The sequence below is a fragment of the Diplotaxodon limnothrissa genome, linkage group LG6 (assembly GCF_057381915.1).
Source record: "Diplotaxodon limnothrissa isolate DT_005_m linkage group LG6, D_limnothrissa_male_GT1.1, whole genome shotgun sequence".
Taxonomy (NCBI): Eukaryota; Metazoa; Chordata; class Actinopteri; order Cichliformes; family Cichlidae; genus Diplotaxodon; species Diplotaxodon limnothrissa.
Window position 1 is genome coordinate 20,578,161 of NC_140601.1, and position 13,271 is coordinate 20,591,431.

General features: G+C 41.7%; 2 protein-coding genes across 2 annotated transcripts; both read right to left on the bottom strand.

Moving 5' to 3' along the window:
- Positions 1-1,391: 1,391 nt before the first annotated feature.
- On the bottom strand, positions 1,392-8,543 carry toporsa (topoisomerase I binding, arginine/serine-rich a). Its single transcript, XM_085355862.1, has 2 exons — positions 8,414-8,543; positions 1,392-4,299 (listed from the first exon to the last, which is right to left on the bottom strand). The coding sequence occupies exon 2, from the start codon at positions 4,294-4,296 to the stop codon at positions 1,897-1,899; it is 2,400 nt and encodes a 799-aa protein (XP_085211988.1). The 5' UTR covers positions 4,297-4,299; positions 8,414-8,543; the 3' UTR covers positions 1,392-1,896.
- An 863-nt stretch (positions 8,544-9,406) lies between these two features.
- Positions 9,407-12,454, bottom strand: ndufb6 (NADH:ubiquinone oxidoreductase subunit B). Its single transcript, XM_085355863.1, has 4 exons — positions 12,203-12,454; positions 10,464-10,556; positions 9,691-9,735; positions 9,407-9,541 (listed from the first exon to the last, which is right to left on the bottom strand). Exons 1-4 carry the CDS (start codon positions 12,380-12,382, stop codon positions 9,476-9,478), a joined length of 384 nt encoding a protein of 127 aa, XP_085211989.1. The 5' UTR covers positions 12,383-12,454; the 3' UTR covers positions 9,407-9,475.
- Positions 12,455-13,271: the final 817 nt, after the last annotated feature.

Consider the following 13,271-nt stretch of genomic DNA (forward strand, 5'->3'; position numbering starts at 1 on the left):
ACAAGTATGGTTTGTTTGGAAGGGTTACCAGGAAAAAGCTTATTCTCTCTAAACCAAACATTTTAGCATAGTTTAGGTTTGCAACTTTAAAAAACACAACTTCTGAAACAACGTTTTTTGGACAGATGAGACCAAAGGGGAGATGTCTGACCATAATAATGTACAGTGACCTGTGTCGTGAAATCAAACATGGCATATGAGCACAAACACCTCATACCAAGTGTCAGTGGGGTGATGTAGGGGGTAATGATTTGGGCTTGTTCTGCAGCCACAGGACCTGGGCGCCTTGTAGTCATTGAGTTGACCATGAACTCCTCTGTTTACCAAAGTATTCTCAAGTCAAATGTGACCCCATCTGTCCAACATTTAAAGCCTGGATGAAATTTTGTTGTGAAGCAAGCCAGTGAGAACAGCAGCAAATCTACAACAGAATGGCTGAAAAAGAAAAGAATCAAGGTGTGCAAATTCCAGACCTCAACCTGACTGAAACGCTGTGGCAGACCACTAAGACACCAGTGTATAAATGAATGCATGCAAACCTCAAGGAACAAAGTGTGGGCCAAAATGATGAAGTCACACAGAAACATTACTCATTAGGTATGCTTAATATTTCCCATGACGGGAGAGTCCTGTGAAATTTTCCTTTTCACACAACTAAAAATACAAATAAACATGAATAACAAGCACCTGACAGAAATGCATAAAATAGTGTCCTGGATAAACTGTGATTTTAGAATGGTATTTATCCAACATTAGACGGTATAGTCACTATGTAAAGTAAGCTTGACTGCATAAACTAAAGTGTCATCAACAAATATATTCAATATTAACTAATGAGATGTTATCACAAAATCAAATGGTTTTATGAAGTGTTACAGTGTTACTACATATGGCAATATAGTGATGCCATAGCATCTGATAAAGAAACACAAGAAACTTCAGGGGAACAATGATGTAACCTGTGTGCCAGCTCTCATTGTTGAACTCCTGATTGTGTGGGAGGAGTTTGCAGACAAACAGAGATCTCATCTATTACATAGTAGGACAATTCAGTTCACCAGAATATTGTAGTCCACTCCATTTGAAGCTTGAGATGTAATATGGGGATTTTGTGTTTGAATACTTTATTTCTGTTTTGCATTATTATTTTACAACCCTTTAAAATAACACATACCTTAAGTACCTTCATAAAGGTTTTAATTGTTATCATTTTCTGTGGTTTACTGCATGTTTTCAGATTCATTACAAACATTTCACCACCAATTTTTTTTTTCTATAAATTGAATGTACTTTTACGTACATTCTCCATTCACATCTTGGATCTGCCCTGTTTTATACTGTTTGCTTGAGTTTGAAGCTGTAACGTAATACAGTAAAAAAAGGGGGGAAATACTGTGACTGGTAATTATGCTCTTTTTCTCTGACACACAATGAATCTTTACAATTTATTTAGAAATAAAATTCAATACAAATGAAGTTATTTTGAAATCAAAACATTATATTCTTTTGTCTCCAGATTATAGCCGACTGATGGCAGCACAAATTGTAATCAGCATTAACCCTGAGAGACCCTCAGCACATAATACAGAGTAAGAACTGACTCTTAAAAAACAAAAAACCAACAACAACAACAAAAAGACGACACTTCCAATATTATTCCATTTGTCTTACACATAGTAGCACATAACAGATATAAAAGCATTGTTTTAAATCAGGCCATGGAGGTCTAAAAAGGTCATCTTTCTCATTGTGCATACATCATACCATCAGTTTGTCAGTGTCCAATGTAATATCACTATAGCAAACATGTGATATGTGCTTTCACCCTACTGAACACTGTTGTGATTTAAAAAAAAAAATGGTGGCAGCAGCTGAGGGTAAAAATCTGATATAGGATTACAACAGTGTATCTGCAGAGGTAGTGTCTACTGTGTCATCTGTCCTATCGTCTGCGGGCTTATCATTATTAGCATTAGTGGCCTGAGTGATACTGTCATTAGCAAATGAATCGCTGTCACTATCAATGGTAATGATAGTGGGTGAACGCTTCTCTGTGCGTTCGCTGCTCTTGTGCCTTTTGCTTTTCTTCTTGTGTTTCTTCTTTTTCTTATGGTGACGCCTGCCCCGCTCATGTGCCTTTTCCTCATTGAGGAGCTCCACACTGAGACTCCTGCTGGTCTTTCTAGACTTCTCTTTGGATTTTTTACGGTGCTTCTCTTTGCTTTTTTTCTTGTGTTTTCTTAATGCAGAGGAGTCACCATCTGCATGGGAGTTAAACGCTGTGGTACTGGAGGGGTCCTCTAAATGTCTTTTTTTGTACTTCCTCTTCCCACCAGGCTTGTCATAATGAGATTTCCTTCTGGCAGAAGGGGAGCGGCTGCTGGAATAAGTCCTGGATCGAGAGCGCCTCCTGTACCGTCTCCGTAAATCCTTGTCGCGGCTACTGGAGCGAGAGCGGAAACCTGAGCATCTGCGGCTGCTGTAATAGTACGAGTGCCTTTGTGTGTAATGGAGCCCACTATCGTTTCTCTCTTGGCTGTAATGGCTATATGACTGGTAGGTGTAATCACTGTCCCTTTTATATCTGTCACACCTGGAGTAGTCTCTGCCATTTGAATAAGAATAACTTTTTTCAGTGGAATAAGTGCTCACACTGCTGTGGGAGATCACCGGGCTTCTGCTAGAGTGCCTCCGCTCTTTACTTCTTGACCTCCTCCTCCTATAGTGTCTGTCCTTTGATTTGTGCCTCTCCTTAGATCTCTCTTTGCTGTCAAATCTTCTACCCTGACCTTTTCTGTCTGACTTCTTATACGTCTTGCTTGATCTTTCTTTTGAACTTGAGTGGTGACGATCATCTGTGTCTACATTTTCTGATAGTCCAGCCCCACTACGATCACTGCTATGTAGAGTTGCAGGACTGCTACTGGTGAATCGAATGTGTTGAGGCTGAAGAGGCACTTCTTGAGTATCGTCAGCAGACCACTCAGAGTCAGAGGAAAGCTGAACCACCTGAGGAGTCCGATCTGCTGTTGGTTTAACAAAACCCACAATGACACAGTCATCACTGTCAGAGGATACACAGTCTTCATTATTGCGTTTGCCCTGAGTCAGGTCTGTTTGGTTATGAGGACTCATTTGCTGTGGTGACGCAAACTCTTGCGTCTCTTCTTCCAAACTACTGTCAGAGTCTGAGTCCAAGAGTGACAGATGCTCTGTCCTGCCCTGCTCTGCTGTCGTAGAATACGACGGCCCAGGTGTCTCATCATCCCACAACGAGAGGCTCAAAGCAGATGTGGAGTCATCTGGGTTGTTCAACCCTGTAGAGTTGTCTTCATCCTCTGAGATAGCGATTATTGATGAGTTGGAGCTGCTGTCTTCATTTGAGGAAGGCGCCGGACAGTCGTAGACAGCGTGCTGATCATATGCCTCCATGTTGAAGGGGGACTTTGCGAAGCTGATGAACTCGTGCATAAAATGCTCTGCGTGACTGTGGAGGTAGTGCCTGAGCTCTTCCTGAATAGCTCCGTCTTCCATGTTATATCGTGTAATGTGTGACATGATGATATGTTGAACCATGTTGCCCAAAGAGCCATGGGTTCCATATAGCACATTCAGCTCTCTTTTCAACCAGGGGATCAGTCTGTGAAGGCAGGCTGGATTTCTTCTGTAAAACTCCGCTGAGGTGTCTCGGGAGCGGCCACCATCCTGAACATTTCGAACCCTCACCCCCCGTCGGTACAGCTCCCGTCTAAAGTTGATAATTTCTTGCTCTCGGACACTGGCCACCGCCCTGCCTTCCCTTGCAGCTCTCCTCTGGGTTGCCAGCCTCATCATCATGCGCCGCATGTAACGGTCTGGCCGCTGTTGGGAAGAATTTGTTGGGCCTTCAGATATTATACCAATGTCAGGAGCCAGAGACATCCTTCCTCTCAACTGTCGATGGGCTGCGGTGAGAGTTGTGCGGTATCTAAACCGCACTCCCTGAAAATAACCAAAAGAGCCATTGTCCACTGGCTGCAGGTCATAAGTCTTGAAGTCTTGCTCTGATTTTATACTGTGATAAATTGAATTAAACTGCTGTTTACACAGCGGACACTCTGCTTTATTCTTGGACCACTCGAGAATGCAGCGGAAGCAGAACCTGTGCAAGCAGCGGTCAAGGCGGGAAATGTTGCTGAATGTGTCCAAGCAGATGGGGCACTTGGAGTCGGGTGACACCTCTGCAGATTTTGTTTCGGAGGACCTTTTTCTGCCATTTTTTTGGCTCAGTTGCAGGGCGAGCTTGACTGCTGACATGATCTGACATGATAACAAAAACACGTTGAAAATGAAAAATAGTTAAATACATTTACCCAAAAAAGGCATTCATGGAGCTCTAAACTTTACTAGTTTGACTTTATAATAAACACTGTTAGAGGACAAGAATGTAACTTTTATGCACTTGATTACACTGTGACTTATACAGATGTTATTGAGTGGCTCACTTTACATTATACATTGATAACATTTTCTGACACTGTGCGACTTCACTTGGTTTCTGTCAGGTTCAACATTGAAAACATTAAAGTTACAAATATATCTTCACACATATTGTAAACACCTTTTTTCAGCAGCCACAGGTGTTAGCAATGCCACTAATGAAGCTTCTGTTCTAGTCAGGCCAAAGCCTTAATCGATGTGATCAGTAACATCTGTGTTTACCTGCGGTGTTGGGGTAAAAATGGCTGCACTGAAAAAAGTTTTTTCAACATACAATTGTTAGCCACTTACGATGTCCCTAATCTTCACTTTTTCACAATATTGTCATTCATTTACATGTTTTAGAGATACCGTATTTTCACGACCATAAGGCGCACTTAAAAGTCTTAGATTTTCTTCAAAAAGTGCGGCGCGCCCTATAGCGTTGTAAGGAGGACGTAGTAGAGAACACCATGAGAACGTTAAAGGGTGAAGTGTGGGCATTGATCGTATATACCGGGACAATCGCACATACCTGTATAAAAGAACAGGTATGTGCATTATGCAGGACATCGTTGTTTTAACAACCCTGAAAATGGCAAAGAGACACGCTTACGAAGCACAGTTTAAACTGAAGGCCATCAGCTACGCGGAGGAACATGGAAATCGAGCAGCGGCGAGAGAATTTAAGATTAACGAATCGATGGTTCGCAAATGGAGGAAGCTGGAAAACAAGCTCCGGCAGGTCAAGAAAACGCAGCTGAGTTTCCGCGGACATAAGGCGAGGTGGCCCGAGTTGGAGGAAAGACTCGAGCGGTGGATCATCGAGCAAAGAGCGAGCGGGAGAAGCGTTTCGACGGTCACCATTCGGCTAAAAGCAGTTTCACTAGCTGAAGAGATGAACATTGAACATTTCCAAGGAGGTCCGTCTTGGTGCTTTCGTTTTATGAAACGGTGCCATTTTTCCATCCGGACCAGGACTACGGTAGCGCAGCAACTTCCAGCGGATTACGGTATAAGGAAAAGCTGGCCATCTTCCGCTCCTACTGCAGCAAACACATCGGCGACAAAAACATCCAGCCCAGCCACATCACAAACATGGACGAGGTCCCGCTCACTTTTGACATCCCGGTGAGTCACACTGTGGAGAAGAAGGGGACCAGCACGGTAGCGATACGCACAACGGGGTATGAAAAGTCTTCTTTTACTGTTGTGCTTGGCTGCCATGCTAATGGACAGAAACTGCCGCCTATGGTGATTTTTAAGCGAAAGACTTTGCCTAAAGAGAAGTTTCCAGCAGAAATCATCATTAAGGCAAATGAAAAGGGCTGGATGGATGAGGAAATGATGAAAGAGTGGCTGAGGGAGGTGTATGTAAGGAGACCAGGTGGTTTTTTCCACGCATCACCATCGCTGTTGATCTGTGACTCTATGCGTGCCCATCTCACAGCCGATGTGAAAAAACTTGTGAAGCAAATGAACTGTGAGCTTGCTGTCATTCCGGGAGGCCTGACAAAGGAACTCCAACCGCTGGGCATCGGTGTGAACCGCCCGTTCAAAGTAAGGCTGCGAGCGGCCTGGGAGCGATGGATGACCGGTGGAGACCACAGTTTCACTAAGAGTGGAAGGCAGCGCCGGGCGAGTTACGCCACAATTTGCCAATGGATTGTAGATGTTTGGGCTAACATGTCTGCTGGCACTGTTGTTCGAGCTTTCGCAAAAGCCGGCATCGTTTCCGAGGAGCCGCACGGCACGGAAAGTGACTCTGACGGTGAAGACAGTGAACCTGGCATGTTTGATGGAGATTTAGCGCAGCTGTTCAATTCAGACACAGAGGATGAGGACTTCGATGGGTTTGATTGATGATAAAAATGTGAGTACCAAACTTTGTTTTGCTCCTGCTTTATTTTTAAATACGCACACTTGTATGCTTGTGTGTTGTTGATGATGACGATTATTGGTAATAAAAATGTGAGTACCAAACTCAGTTTTGCTCCTGCTTTATTTTTAAATATGCACACTTGTATGCTTGTGTGTTGTTGATGATGACGATTACCGGCAATAGAAATGTGAGTAAGGTACCGAATTCAGGTTTGCTCCCGCTTTATTTTTAAATACGCATACGGTACTTGTATGCGCCCTATGGTCCAGTGCGCCTTATGTGTGTGTTAAATACAGTAAGGGCACACATAACTGAGACTGCGCCTTTTAGCACAGTGCGCCTTATGGTCGTGAAAATACGGTAAAAGAGGTGGGGTGTTGTACTGGTCAGCATTATTTGTTTTCTCCTGTTCTATACGGTGTGGGACGGAGAGATTTCGCAGGTCTTTCCTCCCCACTGCTGTCAGACTCCATAATAAAGACTTTAACTGATCAAGCACACACATCCATACATATGCAATAATACTAAGTGCAATAATCCTTTCTGTCATCGTTGTATTTTTACTCAGTTGTATATAGTATTTGTATTTGTATTCTATTTTTATCTTATTGTATATTTATTTTATTTTATTCTACTGTATATAGTATTTTATTCTATTCTGTACAGTTGTGTACTGTATTTATTCTTATTGTATTCTAATTTTTGCCTCATAACTTTTGCACTGTCCACTTCCTGCTGTGACAAAACAAATTTCCCACGTGTGGGACTAATAAAGGTTATCTTATCTTATCTTATCTTATCCTCACATTGGCTAAAACGAACATTACAAAACACCACATGCATGTCTTCATTAAATGTAGTACAGAAACACTTAACTGCGGCCTCAATAACAAACTAATTGTGTTTTACATCTGTAATTCAGCTGTAAGTCATCATAGACCAGAACCCCCTACAAAGCAGGTGCTGAAGATTATCCATGTAACTTCAGGGCTAAATCTGGGTTTTCTGTACTATGAAAGCAGTTCACTTCTTTACCAGGGGAACATTGCTATAGTAACTTATACTGCAGACCTAACCAGTTCCAGAGCAAGATCAGAGATCACCTCCTCCTGACCAATCAATTCTCCAGAAAATAGTGTCATTATTTCTGGAGGACTATTCCAATTCAAACTCTGGTGCATGAAAAGTGGTGGGTCTACAATGTTAAAAGCATGTAAAGCATTTGTCTTTCCCTGATGACCATCACTAATAAATAATATAAATATCTCGCTATGGCGAGATACTCCTGTGGGGTCGTGAGGGGAAGAGTACACGATAAGGTTACTGTTTGTCTATTAATGAATTTGACTTAAGATAAGAACACCACCCACACAACTTTTTCTGCTTTATGTTCTGTAATATTCATTTTGTTGCCTATCATACAACATATACACACATGACGATGGCACATCTGTGGCAGGCTCATGTCTGAGCACTGATATACTGGTAGGGCTACATGTTATTATATTATACTAAAACGTTGGTTAAAAAAAACACTACAAACAACAGGAATGGGTGCTTGCTTGAGGATAACATGGCGAGCGATATTGTTAACAGTAATATTATTACAATTAGCCATTCGGAACAACTATTTATGAGCTACATGAGCGATAAAATACATATTACACAGCCCCTAAATGTCTTTCTTGGCCATCGATAATCTCGACAGACATGTCACAGAATAAAATCTATACACCGGAATGCCCCCAATAACCGTTTTCCCACTTTGTTTCTGTTTATCATTTTGTTAGCATAGCAACTACAACACTTGTGTTTCCTTTTGGAGAAGTTGAATAATATCTAGACACTGTAACTTAAAAATCGTCTTTAAGAGCTGTTACATATATAGTAACAAGCCCCTGGGGTATATGAAATGTTACATAAACACCAACGTGACTTAGCAAAACATAGTGTGCTCAAACTTGAGCACACATTGACCAGGTTAGCTCAAGTTAGCAGGCTAGCTACGGACGTTACAAAGCTTGGAACTCCGTGGCTACTCGGGACGTTCGAGAAAAGTTAAGTAATAATTACCTCTGAATCCTTCAGACAGCCACGAATGCGGTGACACCTGATTACTTCTCCCCTTATTGTGGAAACACATTAATTTCTATATGGCCATCAGTCCTGAAGCGGCTGTTGACAGAACTATGAACCCCCTTTTCTTCCATAACAGACCGTGAATTCAATGAGGAACTTCCGCTAACTTCCTTCACAATAAAAGTTCAATTTTCAGGCTTCGGGGGGGATGGGGAAATTAGCGCCCTTCACAATAATATCAAGCACTATCGTCATATTTACAATTATATTCTTAGTGCCCTTTGCCTGTCAGCAAACCTATGCAAAAACATTTCGGAGAAGGATGACTTTCTTTAAAACTCATGCCATAAGTGCAGTAGATACACTTATGGATTAGATGCACTTATGGCGTGAATTTAGAAATCCTAGGTATCTTATTCTTCTTGAGTTATTGCATTCACATGATTTTCAGAAAACTTCACATGTGATCTTTAAGTTGAGGTCGAGGTTTTAAGTAAATACGCTTTTGGTATAAATTTGAAAATCCCAGGTGACATCTTTGTCACATTATCATGGTCACAAGGTTTTTTTTTAAAGGCATCTTTCAAGTGTTCATCTGCACATGGCCATGTTTGCAAAAATGAACTCTGATCGACTGACTGCACAATTAAAAAAAACAAACAAAAAAAAAATTCTACTAAAACCGTCCAAAGACATGCAACTTGTGGGAATAGGTTGATTGGATAATCCAAATTGCCACTAGGTGTGAATGTGCAAGTGAATATGAGTGCGAATGGTTGTCTGTCCCTGTGTGTTGACCCTGCAACAGACTGGCGTCCTTTCCAGGGTGTACCCCGCCTCTCGCCCTATGACAGCTGGGATAGGCTCCAGCGCCCCCCCGCGACCCTGAAAAGGATAAGCGGAAGCCAATGGATGGATGGATGGAATTCTACTAAGACACTATCACTAATTTATTCTGTTAAGTCAAGCTCACACTCATAACTTTTGAGTATTTTAATCACATATACAGAATTTTTTACAAGAGAAACTCAAGGAAAAAGCTGAACTATTTCCTCTTCAATGATGGCCGTGGGTCTCTGGGAGATCTGGAACAACTTCACCCGTCTCCAGGATCGTGTCACCCTAAGCACAAAAAAAGTATTAGTTATGGTAAAACAAGGTAACATTCAGTTACATTTATACAAATATATGAAGAATAAATGGGGTATTATGTGAGAAACAAAAAAAAGTTAACTGTTGGAAGTAATAAATAATAAATGGGTCACACTTACTGGGAACAGCTTGGGTTTCAACTCCACAATGCCATACGGCCTTTGCTGTAGGGAACAATGACACGGAATTTTAATATGCTACCCATTCTGATCGAATCAGTCACATGATCTCCATCTACAAACGAAATTCAAGGTGCAGGGTTCTCTAGTTTGGCCAAGAATAAGTTAATACTGCATGTCTGTAACTTAAAACTCTTTCTTTTAGTTGCCTTGTGAAGTTATTCTCTAAGCTAAGTTGTACACAAGTACAGGATGTCATTTTAGAGTTGTTTTTTTTCGTGGGCGATCGTGGCTCAAGAGTTGGGAGTTCGCCTTGTAATCGGAAGGTTGCCGGTTCAAGCCCCGGCTCCAACAGTCTCGGTCGTTGTGTCCTTGGGCAAGACACTTCACCCGCTGCCTACTGGTGGTGGTCAGAGGGCCCGGTGGCGCCAGTGTCTGGCAGCCTCGCCTCTGTCAGTGCGCCCCAGGGTGGCTGTGGCTACAATGTAGCTTGCCATCACCAGTGTGTGAATGTGTGTGTGAATGGGTGGATGACTGGATATGTAAAGTGCTTTGGGGTCCTTAGGGACTAGTAAAGCGCTATATAAATACAGGCCATTTACCATTTACCATTTCTTCTTTCAAGTTACCTGGGTTGCATACTATCAAACAAATTAAATACAATTTTAAAAAAAAATAGCTATCTTCTTGAACTTCATATTATGGCTCTATCATCCATCTCCTGTATTTAAAGGCTTAGATATAAATAAAAATGATCAAATGTGGAAACTTACAGCAACATGGTATTTCACGTAGTAGTGAACAATCCAAGCGGGTATCAGCAGCCGTGTTAATGTGAAAACTCCACCTCTGTACGCTTTGTAGGTCTGCAAGGACAAACAAATATCAGTAAAGAGAAGAACATACAGAATCATAATGTTTACAGGGACTGAGTTTGTTCTTTTGCTAAAGACGTGGAATATGTGATATACGGTTTAGATAAAGGGCCTAAAGATTTTCAGTGTTCTACAGATTATGAAGACCGCAGCTCCACCCCCAACATCTTATCTCCAATATATCCACTAAGCCACACTCTGCACACGCCCAAACCATCTGAACCTCTCCAAACTGATTAACCTGAGTTGTTTCTATAATTTAATCTGATCTTATCTTGCCCATTCACCTTCACCATCTTTACTTCTAGCATCTTCACCATTACACCCGCTTTCCTCTCATTCACACACACATTTATTCTGTCTTGCTTGACTTTCTTTTCTTTTCTGTGTAAAGTTCTCTGCAGTGACTACCCTTGTATCAACATTTTCTAAAAGCTAGGGATGCACAGATTTGGATGGCCAGCTCTGTTCTAGGATGCCCTCTGGACCCAGTGGAGGTGGTGAGTGACAGGAGAACGGCGGCTAAGCTGTCATCCCTGATGGACAACATCTCCCACCCCATGCAGCAGACTGTGACAGCACTGAGCAGCTCCTTCAGTGGGAGACTGCGGCACCCACGGTGTGGGACGGAGAGATTTCGCAGGTCTTTCCTCCCCACTGCTGTCAGACTCCATAATAAAGACTTTAACTGATCAAGCACACACATCCATACATATGCAATAATACTAAGTGCAATAATCCTTTCTGTCATCATTGTATTTTTACTCAGTTGTATATAGTATTTGTATTTGTATTCTATTTTTATCTTATTGTATATTTATTTTATTTTATTCTACTGTATATAGTATTTTATTTTATTCTATTCTGTACAGTTGTGTACTGTATTTATTCTTATTGTATTCTAATTTTTGCTTCATAACTTTTGCACTGTCCACTTCCTGCTGTGACAAAACAAATTTCCCACGTGTGGGACTAATAAAGGTTATCTTATCTTATCTTATCTTATTTATTCTCCTTTATTCCGCTATGTCTTATGGCCTTCGTCAGGGTCATAACAATGCATAATACACAACATTTTTAATAGCATAGGTATGGATTAGTCACTTTTAAAATGTTGTCTGTAAACTTATTGGTGAGTCAATCAAACCATAATTTTTCTCCAGCATTAAACTATAGTGCATATTTTAAACTAAGTAGGTATTGTTGAAGCAACAGATTTTACTGACACCATGCTTAAAAATTACAATTTGAGCATTAATTTTTTATGTTTGTTTGTTTGTTGTTGCTATTCTGTGGCAAGGAAACAAAGAATCCATTACAAAAAATACATTTTAGAGTATTTTCTGCTTAGTTGAGGCAGTTTAGTTCTTGTATCTACTAAAGATAATCCAAGGAAAACCTTAGATTGTGTCACTGACATAGAACAACATCACAATATAAGCTGTAGTAGATGCGGTCTGTGTGTGTGTGGCATGAAGCCTGCAAAGTAAACGCGGCCAACCACGTTAGCAATAAACAGCTACCCTGGCCCTTGTCCTTAATGAAACGCTACTAGTAGCAGATAAACCGCTCGGTTTGATTCCAGCTGTAAATGTCATTATTAGCGGTCGTCGGATCAGCTGTGTACGAGAACTCACGTAAACCCTCCACAGGCTCTTGGGCTCCAGAAAACCAGCCCAGAACTTGGCGACAGGGCCAGGCGGTTTAGCTTGTACCACGGGTTCCCTCGGACTGAGCTCCTGGTCCTTCAGCCACTGCCTCCGGAGCTTCGTTATCTGCTCGAAACGGAGCTTTTGGTCTGGTGTGTACCCAGACATCTCTTATTTACTAATATTCAACCTCGAAAGATCTACAATGACACCATGGAGGACACTTCCCTCTGCAGGAAAGTGCACCGACGAAGAAGAAGAGTCGGAAATGGGACACATATCGTTCTGTGGTGTATTATAGCGCGCCACCTGCTGCATGAACTGGTTACTGGAGGACCAATGACAGTAGTGAAACAAAATGTTGCACTCAGCTCTAAGCGGAACAAAAGCGGGCTCACACAATAGCAATATATACCGAAATCAGGAATAGATGATAAATTCACAGTATAAATAAAAAACAAATTTTAAATGTGTGTGGTGGATACTACAAAGACACAGGTGTTTTCTCATGTTTGTTACCTTTGGGTTGGGCCAGCAGAGTCACAGTCTCCAGGAAGAAGTCCCTCAGTCTGGTGGTTCTGCTCTGCAGCCACTTTCCCAAAGGGAGGGAGACAAACGGTGTGTGTGCTGGGTGAGTAGTGTCTTTTAAGCTTCAGGAGGCTCTTTCCAGCATCTGCTTATGTACATGTCTGTAGTTGTTGGGAGGCTGCTGCCAGGAGCCCTTTGAGGATCGTTCTTATCTCCATGATCATCTCCTTTGTTTTCCTGACACTGATGCAGAGACTGTAATCCCTGCACCAGCTCTTCTGTCACATTACATCCTCCTTGCAAATATCTGTGAATAGTTTGATCCAGAAATTGGTTTTGTGGGTGACAAAAGCCTCAAAGTGACCAGAATAGAATGAAAACCTGAATTAATGAGATTTTCATCAATAATTTAAATGTCTGGTACTGTCATGTCTGTGGTTCATCCTGCCCACTAGATGGCAAAATAAAACACAAGACTGACGTGAAGCCTCAGCGGGCCTTTTAAAGGGACAGTGTCTTGATTAGGCTA